We start from the raw sequence: 22,155 nt of genomic DNA, 5'->3' as shown, positions 1-22,155 counted from the left end.
TTCTTTTCTACATCCTGATCCGACTCTAGTCCTTCAGCAGACCCGTACATGGTGTCCTGGGAAACAACATGGGAGAGGTTAGAGTGAAGTTCAGATAAGACCTCCTCCCTTTCCTCCTCACAAAACTGGCTAAGAGAGGCCACCATCGATAGGACATCATCCTCTGATATGGATGGTTCCATGGTGGAGTTTTCCACTGCAGTGCATTGACTGATTGCATATTTAATATAAGAGACTTAATCTGAGCAAACTCCGAAGTCAGCATATCACCCTTCTTGGTTAAGGGGTCCTCCTTAAGTCTCTTGCTAGTGGAGGCACTCATTGCTTCTCCCTTCCTTCACTTAGTCGCTGCTTTACGGGGCAGGGTTAATGCTTCCATCAGGAGTCCTTCTACTGAAGCTAACCTGGAAGCAATATGCTCCCACGACATAGTGCTATAGATCATGCAGGTGTGATGCCCCAATTGTTGGTTCATCACAAATGGTGAAATTAATATTGTCTCTGTATGTAAAAATACATTGAGGGAATGGTGGTTCTGCCAGACCAGTAGAGGGTGCAATGGAAGTGCAGTGTGTTGCGATGGGTCTGCTGCGTTGTTCGTAATAACCCAGCAAGACCAGAGCTGATCACACAAACATTGTTGTCCTGTGTTTATTTCACCATTCCACAGATTGCTGGGAATGCTTAACTATCATCTGATACGGAGATCCTGTACCCGCTACAGTTCTTGGGGGCTCATCTGGGATAGCACCACCTGCTGGAGGAGTGGAGCTTATCTGAAAGAATCCGAAGACCAGCTTGCTGTGAATCCCTGCTGTTGTTTGACTATTGTTAACTGTGGTATGGAGGTCAGTATGATGGAAAATGAGAGAAGAAGCCTGGTGAGGGAAATCAGGAAAGCACTCTGTGAACTGTCTGCTGATGAACTCTTCTTTATCGCTAAAACATTGAACAAATTGACGAGATGGAAGAATCACATGTAGAACTGGGGGATGAAGAGGGATGTTTTGATTTTGTAAGTGGGTTTTTGTGTGGTAAAAGCCTATTGGCAAGGGAAGATGAGGGAATGGCTGTGTTACTTGATCTAGGAGACAAAATTACACAAATTACTCAGTCCCAGCACATAGAAGCACAAAAAGACAAAACACATGTCACTAGTACAGCTCAAGCTCAGGTCTATTCTGATCGCACAACATATGACATACACACAAATACTAGTCACACCCACACATATAATATAGACCCTGAATACCAGCAAATGTTGAAAATGTATGAGGATCTTGGCTGAAAAATTCAAGCTAAGAGTCCCTACGCAACACCCCAACAGCCCAGCTCTTTCCCACTCCCTTTTCAGACTTACCCTACTCCACGCAACATCGATGACCAGGTGTTCAGGAGAGAACTCCCATATCTCTCACGGAGAGAGTTCAAAGTCCATGGAGGTCAGATTGGTGACTCCACTTCTGAGATCAGCTTTAACAGCTTATGCCATCAAATTGAAGAGGGCCTACAAGAGCATTTTAGCGAGAGTGAAATTATTAGAGGGGTCCTAAAAATCACTAAACCTGGTAATTTCAAGGAGATGTTAATGGAAAAAGAGGATTTGACAGTACAAGAGTTAAGAGGACTGCTAAAGTCTCACTTAGGTGATAAGAGTAGCACTGAGCTGTTTCAAAATCTGATGTGTGCACGTCAAGGAGAAAATGAAAATCCACAGCAATTTCTTTATCGTGTCATTGGCCTTAAACAAAAGATCGAGTTCGCTTCCAAACACAGCACAGCTGAAATAAGATAGGATGCTAAGACCATCCAAGAAGTTCTCCAACCATATGTTCTCCATACGGTTTGCCAGGGTCTGGGGCCCAAGTACAGTGAGATTCGTCATGAGTTTAAACAACTTGTCGCTGCAGGAGATGTAACCGATGACATGCTTCTCAGACAGCTTGCAAAGGTTTCAAGTGAGGAGGAGGAAAGACAGTGTCAGCTGCAGTCACTCATGCTTGTAGTGCTCAGATTGGAGAGGCTTCAGAAATTAAAGCAGCAGCTGCTACTACTGAACAAGCTGATAATGAGATTCACAAACTTATCACCCAAGTAGAAGCACTGACAAATATTGTCAATTCACTGCAGCAGACCAAGATGACAGAACAGCAGTGTCAGTGCACGGCTAAGGCAACTGAAAAGAGGAGAAGACTAGGTTGTCCCAACTGTACTAAGCAAGGGAATGTAGAGACCTGCAGTCACTGTTTCTTGTGTGGCGAAGAGGGTCACAGGGCCGTTGGCTGCCTGAACAGACAAAAAAATCAGCGCCCAACACCAGGCCAAGGAGCGCACCACAGACTGCAGTCCCCAAACCAGTGTATACGGTGTATACAGTTAATGTTGGGTCATGGAATCACAGAGGTAGTACTGCAAGGAAACCATATGCAAGGCAACCTCAGAACTCAGAAGAAAAGATTGTTCAGTTTGTTGGAAAGAAGTGTCTACTGGATGGGGAAATTGGAGACCATAAAGTGAGCATGCTTATCGACACTGGAGCACAGGTTAGCATCATCGATCAAAACTGGAGGGAAAAGTACCTACCAACACATGATGTTCACCCCTTATCTGAAATAGTGGGACCCAGTGCTGGTCTGGAGGTGTTCGTGGGGATGTAATCCCATTCAGTGGGTGAATCGAAGCAACAGTAAGCTTATCTGGACATGACGGGACTCACTACTCTATTCAAGTTCCCTTTCTGGTCAGTCAGCTTCAATTGGAAAGGCCTCTGTTGGGGTTTAATGTGATCTCAGAGTTAATTACAGGGCCAAAAGATAGTGCAAGCATTCTTACCACCTTGAATTCCCCGATGAGTAGCACTGGAAATGCCAAAGATGATCTTGTTGATGTGGCAGTTGGCTTAATTCACGCAGACAATGTATGTAGAGACACAGCTCGGGTGGGGGTAGGACCGCAAATTTTCACTATTCGGTCTGGTCAGGTCACTAATGTGAAATGTAGGGTAACTCCTAACTTCAACATTTCCGACTCTACAGTGCTGTTTGAGCCAAGTGATGAGGCCTCACCCCTAGGACATCTTGACCTTGGAGAAGCACTGATTGAGATTCACAAAAGGGGGCAGTCATACATAACAGTCCCATTTAGAAATCGCACTAAGCATGATGTGATCATTACAAAAAGAGCTATACTTGGGGAAATAGCAACCATTGTTAAGATTATTCAGACTGATCAAGCAGCTCACAGGAAACTACTTCATCTCAGCCAGTGCAGCCGGACGAATGTGTTACACTGTGGCATCCTCCCGTAGATCTGAGTCATTTAAAATCAAGCAATCAAGAAGTTGCGAGACAACTACTTTTGAAGAGTCGGCTGTGTTTGCCCGTAATGAAAACGACATTGGGACATCTCCAGCCTACAAATGACCCTGAACTTAAAGGATGATATCCCTGCACAAAAGGCCTACACATCTATACCCAAGCCACTCTTGAAAGAAGTAAAGGAGTATGTGCAGGACTTGCTAGCCAAGGGTTGGATAATTAAATCCCGATCACCCTATGCTGCTCCGGTAGTGTGTGTACGAAGAAAAGACGGTGTACTACGATTGTGCATTGACTACCGACAGCTTAACAAGAAAACCGTACCCGATCGACATCCTCTGCCAAGAATCCAGGATCTAATGAACACCTTGGGTGGTTACTGTTGGTTCTGCCTACTCGAGCAGGGTAAAGCTTACCACCAGGGATTTATGGCCGAAGGGTCGAGGCACGTGACAGCATTTGTGACCCCTTGGGGCCTATTTGAATGGGTAAGGATACCCTTCAGTTTATCAAATGCCCCAGCCTCTTTTCAACAGAGTATGGAAGAAATGTTAGATTCCATCCGTGATGAGTGTTGCCTGCCCTACCTGGATGATGTGCTGTGTTTTGCCAAATCCTTTGAAGAGCATGTGGAGAAACTGAGTTGTGTTCAGAGCTCTTCGACAGCACGGAGTCAAGCTACGTCCAGCTAAGTGTGAGCTGTTTAAGCAAGAGGACCGGTATCTGGGTCGTCTTGTGTCTGCTGATGGCGTAAGAGTGGATCCAAAAGATCTGGAGGCTGTGAGGGTACTCCGTGACAAAACACCTCAAAACGTTGGAGAAGTTCGCCGTCTTGTAGGATTCCTGAGCTATTATCGAAGCTATATTCAAGATTTTGCTAGGTTAGCGAAACCCATTTATGAGCTGCTTCAAGCTAACACATCAGAAATCTCATCACAAGTAGGACGGAAGAAGGAAAGGAAGTCCTCAGCTGCCATCTCGACATCCGGTTGTGTGGGAAGACAAGCACCAGCAGAGCTTGGACACACTCATTGACATGCTTACGAACCCGCCTGTGCTTGCGTACCCTGACTTTGATGCCCATTTGTATTACACACAGATGCGTCTGAAAAGGATTAGGGGCAGTACTTTACCAGAGGCAAGATGGAAAATTACGGGTCATTGCATACGGCTCGAGAACATTGTCACCTGCTGAGAAAAACTACAGACTCCATTCAGGCAAGCTGGAGTTTCTCGCACTAAAGTGGGTGGTGTGTGACAAGTTCTGTGACTACCTCTTCTATGCCCCGTATTTTACAATCTATACTGACAACAACCCTCTCACTTATGTGATGAGTTCTGCAAAATGAAATGCAGCGGGTTATCGTTGGGTGGGTGAGCTCGCAGACTTCCGATTTGAGATCAAATACAGACCTGGTAAGTGTAACAATGATGCAAACCTGTTGTCACGTTGTCCCTTGAACATGGACAAATACATCAGTGAGTGCACATAAGGCCTGTCATAAAATGCCATCCAAACAACATGGGAGGGCAACATGATGTCTAAGAATAGAGATGTAGCCTGGGTGGCAGTCCTAAATTTGACCGCGCCAGACAAAGTCACACTCCATAACCAGTTCTCACCAGCCATCAGTCCTGATGAATTGAGTAGAGCCCAACGGGATGACCTGGTGATTGAACCAGTCATCGAACTGAAGGAAGCTGGTAAGACAGTGACCCCTGATGTTCGGTGCACAGCTGCTAGCGACACAAAGAAGTTGTTAAGAGAATGGCACAGGTTAGTCCTAGAAAACAACATCTTGTATAGGAGAACCACACAAATATGACAACTGTATTGCCTGCAAAGTATCGGCAAATGGTCCTTCAGCAGCTGCATAACCACATGAGTCATGTTGGGGCAGAGAAGGTGTTACAGCTAGCTCGAGAGAGGTTCTACTGGCCTGGGATGAGGAGGAGTGTGGAAGAGTATGTGACCCACCAGTGGCCATGCATAACACAGAAACAGCCAGTAACGCATGTGCGTGCACCAATGGGAGGAATCACATAAAGTGCACCTCTTGAGTTGGTATGTATTGATTACTTGCACCTTGAGGTCAGTCGCGGGGGGTATGAATACATCCTTATTGTGATTGACCACTTCACCAGATATTCCCAGGCCTATCCTACCAGGAACAAATCTGGAAAATATTCAATGACTTCATACCTCGTTTCGGATTCCCCGCAAAGCTACATCATGATCAGGGGCGCGAGTTTGAAAATTCCCTTTTCCACACCCTACAGAAGCTCTCTGGAGTTGGTCGCTCCAGGACTACACCCTACCACCCCCAAGGTAATCCTGTAGAGAGACTAAATCGAACTTTGCTGCAGATGCTGCGGACGTTGACTGATAAGGATAAACAAAGCTGGAAGGAACATCTGCAGAAGGCAATCCATGCCTACAACTGCACCAAACATGAATCTACGGGGTACTCGCCATTCTACCTTATGTATGGTCGCAATCCCCGACTCCCCATTATTGTTCGGGCTGGTGCAGGAAGATGGATTCAACACCCCACACGGGTATGCTGAACGCTGGGCAGATCGGATGGCTGAAGCCTATAGAATTGCAGCGCACAGCAGCAATCAGATGAGTCTTCACAATAAAGAGAACTACGACCGGAAAGCCAGCTGTGTCATCCTAAGACCTGGAGATCGTGTCCTGGTAAGGAATTTAAGTCAGAGAGGTGGCCCAGGAAAGCTGCGTTCTTATTGGGAGCCCACCATTTATGTTGTGAAAGAGGAGCACCCGCACCCAGACCTCTGGAACCTCCACGTCTGGCCTCTGGAAGGGACGCGGAAGATCTAGCTGGTCTACCACCTGCCGTCGTAGACACAATCAGCCAAGCCAGAGTCCCCTTTACCAGGCAACTTTACGCACTGAAGTGGCGCTTGTTCACAAATTGGTGTTCTTCCCAGGCTGAAGACCCACAGAGGTGCGCAGTTAGGTCAGTGCTCTTATTCCTGCAGGAGAGGTTGGAGGGTAGGCTGTCCCCTTCCACCTTGAAGGTGTATGTTGCTGCTATCTCGGCCCACCACGACGCAGTAGATGGCAAGTCTTTGGGCAAGCATGACTTAATCATCAGGTTCCTAAGAGGCACCCGGAGGTTAAATCCTTCCTGGCCAAGCCAATCAAAGATATGATTATAGACTTTGGAAGGTCTTCCCCAGTCACACCAACAGTTATTCAAGGGAGGGATATTGAGACTGAATCCAAATACAAATATTTGGTTACAATTGTTGATGACAAATTGTGTTTCAATGCTAACACTATTTTCGAATACGCTATTTGTAAGAAAGTCCAACAGCGCATGTTCTTTTTAAGAAAAATAAATTCCTTTAAGGTATGAAATGTGCTAATGACACTGTTATATTGTAGTTTTTAGAATCCATTATGTCTTATTGTGTGGTGGCATGGTTTAATTGCATTAGTTTAACCAGCAAGAATAGGCTGATAAAGCTGGTTAAAACTGCCTGATTGGAATTTAACAGAATCAGCTTAAAGAAATTTTAAGGGAACATGTTTTAAAGAAAGCCTTTTCAATACTTAGTTGTCTTGAGCATCCTTTGAACAGAAAATTTGAACTCCTTCCCTCAGGCCGCAGAGATTACCTGGGGTAGAACTATGAGATACAGGAACTAATTTATCCCCGTAGCTGTTGGCATGTTGAATTCATTAGACAAATTAGACATTACACACTTTTTAATATTTGTATCTGAAACATTTATAACAATGGTATTTAAAATGTGTATAAAAATTATATTTGTTATGCTTTGACCTGATCATCTATTGCTCTGGACTTATATGGTACTGTTTGTAACCACTGGTCTGTTGCTATGGTGTTGTTATGTGTTTCGTGTCACTTGTGCAAATGTAATTTCAGATAAATAAACTGAAACTGAACTGAACTGAAATATCCTAATATTGGAAGACAGAATACAATTAAAGCTCATGTCATTCCTTCATTCACAAGTAGCCTAATGTGCTTAATGTGCAATTGGCAAAGCGAGTACAGCCAAACACTTCCCGGTTTCTGCCATATGTATTAAATAGCTCATTGATTTGCTATAACAGATTAATTAATTGACCAAGTCTGCGTTGCACGTCATTGTTTGACAATGAACGGAATCCTCGTTAATTCCATAAAAGATGTTAACATGGTTCATAGAGTGAAGCCTGCTATATCATATTCTGTATAGACTAAGACATACGTGTTCTGCTCGCCTATTATTACGCTGCATTTTAGTGATTCAGTTGAATCATACATTTATTTTCATTTTCGTTCTCAAGATAAGAAGTTGATAAATTTATGAAACATGTTATTCCATTCTTAAATATGAGATTGTTATCGCTTGTCTGTAATCTTTATCAATTTATATAAATTTCTTTTAAAGGTTTCTTTCCCCCTCGCTCCAAAAATGTGTGCGATTGCCTACTTTATACCAACTCCCTCTTGTCCTGTACAAAATGTACAGAAACGACAATAAATAAATATTTTGTTAGAGCGGAAAATAAGACATTTACATGTACATGAGGCAATCATTATCTTCTGTATATGACCAATGACGAGCCGATACATGACCATTAAGAAACACGCACGGCTCGCTTTTGCTCGATCTATCATAAGAACAATTTCACGTCAGATTCTGCTTTTAAAAATCCTGATTTGTTCCCCAGTTTTCAATGTAGGATACAATCCATGGATATTAGGATTGAATATTGGGAAGAATGTTACATACAAGTAGGCACTATTAAACTAATTCTGGATAAACTTTTTAACAGCTCTCAAATTGTGTTCACACATCAACTATTACGAGTCTATGACCACATCTTCTATCATGCATGTCTATGAAAGATGACCAAACCACTGAGAGTAAGTTATGGGTGGAGAGACACGTGTAGCACCATCCCATATGTAGCCCTGCCTCATTCTGTGGGATGCAGCCAGGTCCTTCTAAGAATGTGCTCGTCCATAAACATTCAATCTAATTTTTGGTTCAAGCACCACCCCCCATTGTTTCATCGAGTTGACTAGAAGCTCGAGTTGACTAGAAGCTCAATCTAAGTGTCATTAGAAAGCTGAGATCCATCCCTTTGCAATAATGTATTAGAATTGTATATATATATTTATTATTATTGTGGGTAATTGTGCATATATTTTCTGACACATTCATGACATGTCAACACTGTCACACAAATTTCAAATTGTAGAAACTTTGGGGAGATTTATGTAGGTCCCATTAGTAGCTATCAACACCAGAAAACAAACTTCACACTTCTATGCAATTATAATAAATGGAGATGGAAGCTTTCAAGTTATGAAAACAATGCAAAAGCAACATAAAAGTATCATAAATATGGTCCATATGAAGCAAGCTCAATATACCAAAACTTCTGAAGACATAGGACAGCTTTGGGTGAGAAACAGACCGAAATGTAAGTAAATATTCACTGACAATCTTTTCCTCCAGTGAGTTGAATGGATCGATCTGATTTGTGAATTAATCTTTCAGACAAATAAAGGATCCAACTCACAAGAACAAATCAGAAATCACTACTTTTCTCATGATCTTTCATAACTGTGCCAAAGAGAGCACATAAAGCTATCATAGGGTATATCACAAGGCGTTCCATAACCATCAATCTATCATATGCCTTCAGAAGACTTATAGAGCAAGGAATAGCAAGAAGGAATATTTTGCAGACTGCTTTAATTACATGTAAAACAGTTAAAGGATGGGCAAGGAGGAGGCGAGAACTGGCTTGTCAACATAAATTATATTTAATGAAAACTTATCGGTGCGCGATATTCCGACCGGCCCCGCCCCCCTCCGCTCCACACTCCTCCCGGCATTATCTCAGGCCGGGGTGCCACCGGCATGACGTACAACCCCCCATCCCTGGGGCGGGGTGTATCTTGCGTCCCGCGTGGTCATCCCCGCCTTCCTCGCCCTGGGAGGAGACAGGAGGGGAAGACAACAACAACACAAAATAGGCGAGGGAAAAGGCCAACACGGTGCGACAGAGAGAGAGAGAGAGGAGAGAGAGAAAAAGCTCACTCACCAGTTCTCTGATGTACCGTCTCGTGGTCCTCGAATACTCCTCCACACTCAGGCGGACGACAGCCGCTCCAACCCCGGGCGAACCGGAGTGAAACCTTCGTCCCCCAGCGGGCAGAACGCGCCTCCGCTTTTCTGGCAGCAAATGGGGACACTCCTCCGCCCCTGGCAGCGGCTCTACCGCTCCGGGCGGTCGGAGAGTTTCTTCCCTTCTCCCCTCGCAGACAGCGGTCTCCCTCGACCCCTCCGCATCTCTGGGGACGGCAGGGCACTCCTCCGCCCCCGGCAGCGGCTCCCTCGCTCCAAGCAGTCGGGTTATCCAGTCCCCACTTGCCCCGGGGACGACGGCCGTTCCCCGCATCCGGGCGGTCGGGCTACTCCGTCACCCGGAAGATGGCAGCGGCGCTCCCCAGGGTGGACGGCAGTGTCGAGGACTCTGCGACGGACATCCCTCCTTCTTCCCGGGTTTCGGCACCAATGTAAAACAGTTAAAGGATGGGCAAGGAGGAGGCGAGAGCCGGCTTGTCAATATAAATGATATTTAATGAAAACTTAAACCAAAAGCATAAACAAACACACACATGACGGACATGCCCGTAATTCTCTCTCTCTCGAACCATCGTCACCGGCCGCCTTTATCCCTCACGCGCCTCATCAGGCCGATTGGGGACCGGGCGTGCGATATTCCGACCGGCCCCGCCCCCCTCCGCTCCACATTACACTTTTTGAAGTTTAAAGCCCTAGTAACCTCTCATTGTAATTGCATGGAAAAGAATGATAAGTACAGACTTCAAAATTTCTGTTCTGTGCCCCACAAAAGAAAAAAGTAATTCACATTTGGAAGAACATGAAGGTGATTCGACTTTCCTTTTTGGGTGAACCAATCCTATAACAGACTGATGCAATACAAGTCTTATGATACATAAACTCTTATTTTTGCAGTTGTGTAGCCTGCTTTGTCCCAGAAGTACTCAAGAATCAGTGTTGTGACTAATACCGATTATACTAAAGTACATCAATGTGTCAAAGATTATTCACAAATATAACAAAAATTCATACCTGGTTTCCAGTGGCCCAGTCACTGGATATTAACAATAACTGAGCCACAGCCAGAGCCATGATCAGGTTTTTGTGAACTGTAATGCGATCTGACTTTGGAACACTAGAGAGAGAGAGATGGAGAGCAAGAAATAAAACAATTAAAGCACACTGGTGGTTGGATGTGAGAGTAACACAATTCAGTAGCATGGTTATTTTTTGGCATAATCATAGATGTGAAGACCGGTATTGATTTGTTAACATACTCAAAGCATGAGTTATAAGCTCACACAAACTCACCCAACAGCAAGAAAGAGAATCAATGTGAGGATCAGTCCACATAGAGACACACCAGAACTAATCAAAGTAAAGCTCTGCAGGCGCATCTCATCTTGTGTACTCCACTACAACACACACAAACAGTGTCTCACTGCACAGTCCACATCACAGCTGAAATACTGGAAACTGCCTAACATGGTTGTGTGCCATTCATATATTAATTCCTGATTTTGAATTGAGGTAGAAACTGTCATTTGAATTAGAATTTAAGGAAGTAGAATAAAATGGAATTTAACTAAAATAAATTCATTAAGCTGCTGTAAGTGAAGTTTTAGCTGCATGGACAATTTCATTTTTTTTCCAGTATAAATTACCCATAAACATGTTATCACAACATATGGGATATTTCCAGAAACATTATTTGATATTCAGAATCAATGTTTGAAATGGCATCTATGGAAAATGATATGCATGTCATTTGATCAATATTTAATAAACACATTTTATGGACTATAAGCATATAAAAAAAATTGCCTTGAAACCTGTCCACAATTAGCATGAATAGCAAAGGATATATTGGTGCAAATGATCCATCTTAGAAATGGTGCGATGAAGCTATTGTCTAGGCATGAAATTACAGCTCCTATCAAGTTGAATTGAAATAGACACGAATAGACAAATTCCCAACACTGTTGATTAAGCTATTTTCAAAAAAAAAAGTGTATATATATATATATATATATATATATATATATATATATATATATATATATATATATAATCACCAATACATTCTAACAAAAATAGTATCATATATTTAGCTTCTAAATGACCTTCCTACAGCTGCTATACTGAATGTTGTGCTTACTCCCATTCAGTGGTCAGTCTCACACTATATGGGCTCTGCTATTATTATTATGGCAGAGGCTGTTTGCACAAAGTGCAAATGGTGTTACAGGCTATTTGCGTACTGGTGCAAATAGTAGCAGATACTATTAACACCCCAATTTAAATACTAAAAAACAGTATAGGAGCATCACTGCAACATGTTTAATGTGTTTATATAGAGTCCCACAGACACCCTACACCAGCCCCAAACCCTAAACCTAACCCTAATCTTATTTTACACAAATTAACCATGGTCTTACTACAATAACAACAGTTTAACCATGGTATTTTGAGGTAAAATCATAGTAACCACAAAATGAAATATGGTTGCTTACTATATTAAAATCATATTACTATAGCTCTTTTATTCATTTCTATTTATTCATATAAGTAAAGGAAATATTAAGAGTGGAAACAGGATGGTAAAACAGTGGGACAAATGGCAGAATCTAACCCAGGTTATCCTTGCAAACAGCTGCACTATGTGTCAGGTGCTATTTACTCCTAGTGCAAATAGTCCCTCAATATTCTTTAGATCACATTAGCAGGTTTTTTCACAAGCAGAAGAAACATCCTTACATTGACATCATATATCAGCAACAGCATTGCAAAGTTTGTAGTGTGATTACAGTAACAGGAAGTAGAGTTATCTTGAGTGGAAATGACGGCACAGCCCTTTGTTGACCACCCTCCCCCGTCTGGCCTGAGGAACAAGATTTAAACAGTTCAATACAAATAAAACAAGAAATTGATTAGTGAATAAATACAATTTCTAAATAAAAAAGTTAAATTCACTTACATCAGGTCAAAATCCCAAAAAGCACAGGTGGGTGTTATATTCACTGAAGAGTTCTAGAAAGTCAAAAAGAGAAAGAGTAGCTGAAGCCAGACACGGCTGATAATTGATAAGATATATAAATCCAGATGTCCCACAACAAATCCTAACCCTAACCTATTCATTCTGCAACAACTCCTTTTGTGGTTCATGGAAAAAAGATGATGAAAAGATTTTCCTTTTTGGGTGAACTATATCTTTAATACTGAAGAGTGAAAAATGATTTCATAAAGCCTTTACTGTTGTCCCAAACATTTAGAGTCCATTATAGAGATGTCTGCACTAACTTTGGCCAAGGGTAGTTTTTACATACTGTAGGTTAATGGTGTTGGAAAATATGCTATGATACTGAAATCATACATGGATTGTCCTTTACCTGACTCACACTGTGCTGGAGTGTGAAGTGTATGGTCATGCTGATTGGCTGTCCATCTCCCAACACTGTACTGGAGATGATTGACGAACCCAAGACTGTTCCCCGATACCTGAAATATAATCACAGAATCCCTTTCTAAATATGAAAAAAAAAAAAAAGTATGACACTGAAAATGAAGATTAACTCAACAGCAATTCTCTATATATTTTAGAGTGAATAGACCAGGAATTACCTGAGGTGGCCATCCGTGACTATAGGTGAAAAGTTAAACTTCTGCTCTCTTTCTGAAAGGCATTTCACTGTGCTGTACCATGTATTCAACATAGTCACCTTTTTGAAGCCTAAACAAGCACAACAAAAAACACATAAAAAGTAGAAAATTGAATTAAACCTAGTGTTACCTATTGTATCTAAAAAGCCCTTGCGTAATAGAATAATTATCTCAAAAATTCTCATGAAATTCTGTCATTATTTACTCACCCCAATGGACCCTTTTCACAGACATGTTATTATGCGTTTCCCCCTTCTTTAATGACATATATGTAGCAAACTCTTTATATTTTCAAATGTATAACTTTGTACTTTGTATTATAATATCCTGGAATACGTTTAAAAAAATCAGTTCCCCTTCTGTCACTCACTCAACGTTGTGTCGATGTAGTGACACTAGGGGTCACACTTGGGAGCCCCAAACACCTCTGATCTTTGAGAAAAGGCCAATAAGAATTGGTGAGTGAAATTTGCATGCCACTCCCCCGGATGTTAACTCTAAATGAATGATTCACAAAATGTTTCCTCTTTTGTTTTACCTTTTATTTGCACCATCCACAACTTCACCAACTAACTTCACTTCCTCACACTTCTTCCTACACCCTCTCTTGTAACCCCCCGAACTATATTGTCCCCCTGTGGAAACAAGAATATAGCTCAACTTAACAATCTCCCATTTTCTTTTTTTAATAAATAAAAAAAATAACTCAATACATATATAACAGGAACATCTCAAAAAGGATATAAACATTGACAATTGTTTTGTTTTTTGTTATTTAGACTTTATTGCTCCCATACACCCTCAATTAAAGTCTTCAGAAGAAGTAATATAGATACCCTTTTTTAGTTAGACAGTCAGCAAGCTGTTTCTTTGTGGCAGACCAAAGGATTTTCTGGACGCTTCCAGAATGAATTTGCTCCTTTATGCTGCTGATTTTAAGATGAAGTCTCTTTTCTGTGAAAAACTTTGTGGACTTCACAACATCTAGAAGAGAATGATTATCATTCACACAAATAATTGGCAAGTTACTCAAATTTATGTCACCTGTTGTAATTTCTGAGAAATGCAGACAAACACATCCCATTATCAGTAACACCATCTGAAAGATTTCCCATCGAGGCATCACTGATCACAAACAGTTTTAGGGAGCTGACACTTCCTAGGTTCTGAAACTTTATAGTCACTTCCTCCGACTTCAGTTTTCTGACAATCTTATTTGCATCATGTAAAGTCTGAACAGTAGCATGTTTTGTGGTAGAAGCAAAGGTAGATGTGTCACACATTACATCTGGTCTACTCTGTATAGCAACACAAAGAATTTGGCCAATCTTAGACCTCATTATGTCAGTCTCACAGTCTGTCAGCGGAGCCTCAGATTGCACAGCTCTGGCTGGATCCATAACAATGAACTGAAGACTCTTTATATGTGTGCTTTGATGTACATGTATTTCACCATGTCCAGAAGAGATCTCTATTCCTACATAACTGACACTGTTGTGCTCTTCAAGTCCGACTTGAAAAGCAGATCTCAAATGTGGGATTACTAAAGAGGAAAATGTTTTGGAACCTCCTCACAAAAAATCAACAACATGAGAAGAAAGAATTCCAGTTAATTCACCACTGTCATCTATCCTGTAGAACACAGCAGGGTCAATCTGTGACACACAATGCCCCAGCTGCTGCATAGTACATTTAACCTTGTTGTACCAGTACAGAGAGACATCTGCCAGCCAATACACACATTTATTCAACTTCCACAGTGTTCCTTTGCACTGCGCTTCTGGTGGTGGCTGAATGTAGACATTTCTAGCCAACTCTTTTCCTTGTAGGGAAATATCTTTCGCCTTAATATCCATGGAATTCAGCTGCCATTTCCTCTGACATATGACTGCCATCACAATCCTTAGGGAATCCGAAGCACAAGTTGGTGAGTCTTTAGGAAGGTCACTGACATTTATTTCTACAAAACCTCTTGCAACTAGCCTAGCCTTTGGCACTAAACCATCAGGTGTTTCTTAAACTGAGCACACCCACCTTGTACTGATGCATTTTTGACCGTCATCTTTCACCTCGTTAAATACACCATTTATTTTCCAATTGTCCAGCTCAGCCTTTTTTGCTGTAACAAAAGTCTCATCTTCGATGGCCAACACAGCACTTTCATGGTGATTACTACTTGGCAATGTACTATCTGGGGAAACAACACAAATGTCATCCACTTGTGTCAGGTCAACTGACCCAGTAGTGCCTATAACCGTCTCTAGGTGAATGTACTGTAGATTATTCCAGTTTTCCTGTAGCTTTTCCTGCTCTGCCAAGAATTGTGCTGTTCCGTGATTCACCTCTTTCTCTGTCAGTATATGTAATTTTTTGTCCTGCTTTCAGTCTGGTAACATTACTTTCCAACTCTCCCCCTGGCTGGGTTAAAGTGTCATTTTGTTCGCAAAGTTCATTACCTTGATTCACAGGTGCTTCTTCCACACTGTCAGTTTCACTGTCATAGTCCTTTCCAGATAATCCTGGAGGCTGTGAAATAGTGTTACCAACAACGTTCTGTTTATCTGCATCTATTTCTACCTGCATTGTGCAATCGTTCTCCGATTTTCGGAGCCTGGAATGATGCACACGAATGTAAGTTCCTCCATGCCTTACAAATATCACTGCCCCATCCTGGCCAATGACGACACCTGGACATTTCCACTGAGCACTGTCTGCATGTTTGTAGTACACTTTGTCCCCAGTTTCATATTTGTCTGTGGGCCGCAGTTGTCTGCGAAGGGCTCTTTGAATACTCTCAGAGCATTCAGCCTCTGTAAATGCTCTTCTTGCAGCATGCAAAACTGAAATATGCTGTCCTACACATGTACTTATACTAGTACCTTCCAGAGCTGGTGGCTTATCAGTAAGGACTGATGGTAGATTTTGATTTTGTCCAAACACAAGCTGGTAGGGACTGTATCCATACACATTGTGCAAATAATTTTTTGGCATCAGTGCCCAGTCTAGGGCAGTTTTCCAGTCACATCTGTTGTAATTTTTTTACTTTCATTAGTATTTCTGTGAGGGTCTGATTGTGTTTCTCTAAAAGACCATTGGCACTAAACCAATGGCTATATGCTGCTGTGGTCTTTACCTCAATGTTGAACTTTTCTGCCATATCCCTCATTTCATCATTATTAAACTCTCCACCATTGTCACTGAACAGCCTTTTTGGTGGACCATGTATGCTAATCCAGCAATGTATGAAGGTCTTCATAATTTCACTTGCCTTTTTTGTAGTCACAATGCTTCCTGCACTAAAACGTGTGAAGTAGTCAATGACATGGAGATACCATACTCCTACACCCAGGTCATGCAGGTACACAACCACCGTTTCATTGTAACTTGAGGCCATAGGGAGGTTTGGGTCTGCTGTATTTAACACATGTTTCACAGGTGTCTACTATGTCCTTTAAGATCACAGTGCATTCCTCATCATGATTACCTGAACAGGACAGCAGGTTTTTTAGTCTGTCTAAGGAGGCATGTCTGAACTGTTTATGCAATTTCAATAGGAATTTCCTTTTTTCTTTTGTAGTCATGTTCTCTGTCACCGTTAGAACTTCATCTTCACTACACTTTTCAGTGTCACATGACAGATTCTTCTGCATTAGGTTCACACAGTAATGTCCTGATGATGTAAGTTCAAGGCTTACAGGGTGCTTGAACATTATTGCTTTGTCATTTTGAAGATCCAGAATGGACCCTGCCTTTTTTAGTGAAGCTTTACTCAAAAGCAATGGGATCTGCTGGAACTACTTCAGTCTCTATGTGACATTTAGTGTTTCCAATTATGGCTGGAATTTTCACTCTCTTTGTAGAGTGTACAACTCTTCCATTGCCAAATCTGAAAGCTCTTGCACTATCTGTGTGCATAATTTTCTGGTTTTAGTCCTTTGACATAATGATCAAACTATTTCTGTCCACATACCGTTTTTGCGCAAGCTCAATCTATGACTGCTGATCCAAGTGATTCAACCATGAATATTTCTGCATTAGACAAGGAATCACTGGAAAAAAGTGTGATGTTACACTGCTCTACGTCCTCTGTCATCTTGGCATGTTCATCTCTGTGAGGGCAATCCTTTGCCCAGTGATACGTGCTTTGACAAATTGCACATTTGGAGCGCCTAATATCTATCAAAAGGATTTGTCCCTGGCAGTGTTTTTGATTGTTTTTGTGAACGTGACTTCTCTCTCTTACTGGAATCGGTGAAATATGCTGAATCACTGTTATTGTGACTTCCATGCATAAGCTTTTCGCCAAAAATACGTTTTAGAGCAGATTTCATGTTTGAAAAGATAAGAGCAGAACAAGCAGTAAGTGCTAACTGTTTGTCTTTAACATCAAGGCCCGCTGTGTCTAGAAGTTTAAAGGCCGACACATAGCATCTGGAAGAATCATGCCGAAATGATGCAACTTGTTATATTTACGTTCAAACTCGATGATATAATCAGTCATCGGAATCCTATAGTCTCTTGTGATCTGATCAAATTCACTGTATGCATCGTATTGCCGATCCTTTTCCTCTTTTAAGAACACAGAGTCCAATTTTTCTAATATGGTTTCTTTGTTTTAAATTTGTGGACATTTCCAGAGTGGCATCTCTTGCTCTCCCTGTAAGCGATAATGCGACAGCCAGGGCTTTCCTTCCAGTTCTGTAATGTGCATCCACATTTCCACTTCATTTTTCCAACTTTCATATGACTACTTTTCATCAAACTGTGGTGGAATCTTGTAGTTACCAGCAGCCAACCTCTGCTACCAATGTTAACTCTAAATGAATGTTTCACAAAAGTTTTTCATCTGAACCTTTTATTTGCACCATCCACACACTTCCTCACACTTATTCCTACACCCTCTCTCGTAACCCCCCGAACTCTATTGCCCCACTGTGGAAACAAGATTTCTTAACAACTTAATACAAGCTCAACTTAACACCGGACATATGGGTATAAAAGGAGCTGGCTGCAACCACTCATTCAGATGCTTTCTTCAGAGCCGAGCGGTTGTGTGTCAGCGAGCTGAATTCCACTGCCAGTGCATTCACCTCTAAACAAAAAAGCGTATGTTGTTGGATATACGGCGCATTCCAGTGGCTTTCTCTTCTTCTGCACGATCAGTGCAGAGTATGCCCCTGGGCACTTCGACAGTGCTAAAAGAGTATATATTCCTGCAAAAGAGTATATTTTCTCTATTAAAGCAAAACACATTGATGTGAACGTCTTTTTAAAGATGCGTCTTTTCAAAGATGCCTTTCCGTCTTTGTGTAGTTCCTGTATGCAGTAGTTATCTCTCTGCCTCCGACAGCCACTGGCGCTGCCTCATGTGTCTGGGCAGTGATCACATTGAGGCAGCGTTCATGGATGGTTCATGTTCTCATTGCGAGAACATGACCATGGCAACTTTGCGGTCGCGGCTTTCCTTCTTCCGGAGGAAAGGCGCTCCAGCAGCCCCCTGTGCTGCGCCTTCTACCAATGAGTAAGAGGCCAGCTCGGCTGGCGCTGGAGGCGATATGGGGACTTCAATGGGCGCGGTCTCATCGAGTAAATACCCGTGGACCTCCATTCCCAAGCATGCTCGTTTGCCCCCGTTGAGTTCGGAGATGAGACCAGCTCACCTCACGGCCAGCTTAATGTCTCTTTCGGATCTCGCGAGCAGGATGAGCCCTCAATCGCAGCATTGGGTTGATGTATATGATTCCGCTTCAGTAATGACTTCAGACTCGAGTCTCGAGATGGGCATGGCACCACAACACACATCAAGTGGCCTTCACTTGTTCAGCCCTTGGACAGACTTTGCGTTTCTGCGGGCAGGAGTCCCCCCACAGCAAGTGTCCAGGTGTACCTTAGTCACGACAGATGCCTCCAAGTTAGGCTAGGGCACCGTTTGCAATGGGCACACAGCCGCTGGCTCTTTTACAGGACCACGGCTGTGTTGGCACATCAACTGCCTCGAGTTGCTAGCTGTACTGCTTGCCCTGCGGAGGCTATTGCCATTGATCCGGGGCAAGCACGTGTTGGTCCTGATGGACAACACTGCATTGGTAGCTTATATAAATCACCATAGCGGCTTACGTTCTCATCGCATGTCCCAACTCGCCCACCATCTCCTCCTCTGGAGACCGAGGTCGCTACAGGCCACTCACATCCCGGGCAGCCTCAACGCCACAGCAGACACGCTGTCGCAGCAGCCGATGCTCAGCGGAGAGTAGAGACTCCACCCCCAGGTGGTCCAGCTGATCTTAAGTTGATTCGGCAAAGCACAGATGTACCTGTTTGCTTCCCGGGAAAGCTCCCACTGCCCGTGCTGGTAGCCAACGGGAGCCAACCTCGGGTCAGATGCGCTGGAATACAGCTGGCCCCGAGGGCTGCAAAAATATGTGTTCCCCCAAGTGAGCCTACTTGCACATACCCTGTGCAACGTCAGGGAGGACAAGGAACAAGTCAACCTCATGGCTCCATACTGGCCCACCCAGACGTTGTTCTTGGACCTCATGCTCCTCGTGACAGCACGAAGATGTGCGCTTTCTTTCCCATGCGAGTTCACGAACCCTGGATGTCTTCCTCCCTAGCCCTGTGGCTCACGAATTAGGCAGAGGAATTTGCAGCCAGATCCAGTACGTGTGCTAATATGGCCTGTACTGTGGTAGGTGCTCCATAGGTGCCGGCTACTATGGTAGTCCCCTGTGATGTATTTTCCACGGTATGGTCTCCCTGTCGGCAGACCTGTGTTTCCCTTGGGCAGAGCTCTATCTGCCCCCCGTCATTATGGTTGTAGAGCTCCTCCCCTTTGAGGCAGGACCTATCACCGCACCTCTTCCATGTGTGGCTGGTGAGCCCATGTGACTTTTTGCCACATGTTACCTCCCCTTCGGGCAGGATGTGGTCTCTGCGGGGTCTTTTGCCCTTGAATGAATAGGAAAGGAAAAAGAACACCTTCCCCAGTGCGTACAATAGCGTTAGATGGCCCCAGCCGAATCTAATACTCTGTGGAGAGAAAAACCAGCGAAAAGGCAGTGGCTGGCATGGCCTTCTCCCATGCTAGTTACGTCTCTTCCCCCCCTCGGGGATGTGGGGAACTACATGATGTCTTATGGGGCGTTGGGGGAGGCTGCGTGCAGACTGATTCACCTGCTATTATGCACGCAGCAGCTTGCTTGCACCTGCCGTTGTGCAGTTTTTGTATAGGGACCCCTATTGTCACTACATCAACACAACGTCGAGTGAGTGACAGAAGGGGAACACCTCAGTTACTGTTGTAACCTCCGTTCCCTGATGGAGGGAACGAGACTTTGTGTCCCTCTTGCCATGACACTGTACTACTCGTTGGAATATCAGGGACCCTGTCTTGGCTCCTCAGCACAAAACCTGAATGAGTGGTTGCAGCCAGTCATTTTATACCAGTATGTCCGGGTGAGTGGCATGCAAATTGCACTCGCCAATTCTCAAAGATCAGAGGTGTTTGGGCTCCCAAGGGCGACCCCTAGTTTCACTACATCGACACAACTTCTCGTTCCCTTCATCAGGGAATAGAGGTCACAAAAGTAACCGAGATGTTACCATAGCTACGGTGATGTTTCTAATACAGCTGCTGAGGGCATGACAGAAAATTTGGTCTGTTTCTCTCTTCTTACTGCTGTTATCCAGTGCTCTATGTTTTTATCTTATTTTGCAAAATTGTGAAAGCATAATCATTTATTAATTATTTTGCTGTTGGAGCAAACAGATGCGCATAAATTACATTTGCTGTGGTCTACCATTTACTGCCATTCAAGTTTATCCAACCACCACGACTTCCACTTCGCAAACGTGGACGTGTGAAAAGGGTCCATCTTGTTCCAAACCCATTTGACTTTCTTTTTTCATTGAACACAAAAGGAGACATTGTGAAGAATGTGGTCATTTGAATAGGGACTGAAGATTTCAGGCTTCAGAAATTAAACAATAGCACTATAACAGTTTCACAAAAGAATCCATATTCTACTGTATATTCCAAGTCCTCTGAAGTCATATCTCATTGATTTAACACTCACAGTATCATATAGCTTCAGAAGACTTGGAATATAGCGGTTTGGGTTTACCTCATCTCTGATGAAATGTGGTGTAACAAATCCTACCCCTGTTCTGAAGTTCCTTCATTTTTTCAGCTGGTACAGAGATGCAGTCACGATTTCCCAGATCTGATCCACAAAACGCAGAAGCATCAGAACCTTCAAAACGTTCAGAGAGAATCTTCTGTTGGACCTGCAACTCTGAAAAACAGAAATTGTTGTGCTTGTGCTGCATTTATTTCAGTGTGTTTCTATGTATGTTATCTCAACTGTATGACTGTGTGACTCACTGATATGCTGGCTTTGAATCTGTACACTGTCTTTGTCCTCCATGAGCAGAGAGTTGAGGTTGCTCATCATGCGGTCTACAGTGTGTATCACAGCCATCGGACCCTTCACTACCTATCACAGCACAAACAAACAGATGTGTAGAGGAATTCAATGAGATATGCGCTTCATAAAACTTTCATAAATTGCATTTACAAACATTATTACAAAATATAATGTTTAATAAATAATTCAACCTGATCTCATGACAAGTTGTAAAATAGTAGTTCTTTAATCATTCAAAATCTTACTTCTCCAAAAATAGTTCTTTGGCTGGACTTATTTAAATCACGGACTGTGTTTCTACGTGTTTGAAATATGTTTGAAATTTAAATTCTCTCATCATTTACTCACCCTCATGCCATCCCAGATGTGCATGACTTTCTATAGAACACAAATTAAGATTTTTTAGAAGAATATCTCAGCTATTTTGGCCCTTAAAATGCAGGTAAATGGTGACCATGCAGGTAAATGGCATAAATGTAATTTATAATACTCCAGTGGTTAAATCCATGGCTTCAGAAGTAAAATGATAAGTATGGGTGAGAAACAGATGAATATTTAATGCAAAAAATCTCTACTTTTTCTTTCACATTCTTTCACATTTTGAAGTGAAAGTGAAAGTGGAGGTTTAT

General features: G+C 42.7%; 1 protein-coding gene across 2 annotated transcripts in view; it reads right to left on the bottom strand.

The window, feature by feature from the left end:
* Nucleotides 1-22,155, bottom strand: part of adgrd2 (adhesion G protein-coupled receptor D2) — a 52,562-nt gene that overhangs the window by 18,764 nt on the left and 11,643 nt on the right. For both annotated transcript variants that reach the window (XM_052094619.1, XM_052094618.1), the window contains exons 9-16: nucleotides 21,484-21,595; nucleotides 21,260-21,394; nucleotides 13,062-13,170; nucleotides 12,830-12,938; nucleotides 12,418-12,470; nucleotides 12,198-12,321; nucleotides 10,752-10,855; nucleotides 10,473-10,575 (exon numbers count right to left, since the gene is read on the bottom strand). In XM_052094619.1, the coding sequence (XP_051950579.1) occupies nucleotides 10,473-10,575; nucleotides 10,752-10,855; nucleotides 12,198-12,321; nucleotides 12,418-12,470; nucleotides 12,830-12,938; nucleotides 13,062-13,170; nucleotides 21,260-21,394; nucleotides 21,484-21,595 (849 nt within the window). The remainder of the gene's footprint in view (nucleotides 1-10,472; nucleotides 10,576-10,751; nucleotides 10,856-12,197; nucleotides 12,322-12,417; nucleotides 12,471-12,829; nucleotides 12,939-13,061; nucleotides 13,171-21,259; nucleotides 21,395-21,483; nucleotides 21,596-22,155) is intronic.

The sequence above is a fragment of the Xyrauchen texanus genome, chromosome 27 (assembly GCF_025860055.1).
Source record: "Xyrauchen texanus isolate HMW12.3.18 chromosome 27, RBS_HiC_50CHRs, whole genome shotgun sequence".
Classification (NCBI taxonomy): Eukaryota; Metazoa; Chordata; class Actinopteri; order Cypriniformes; family Catostomidae; genus Xyrauchen; species Xyrauchen texanus.
The sequence above is the reverse complement of the archived record's forward strand: the minus strand, read 5'-3'. Positions and strand labels throughout refer to the sequence as shown.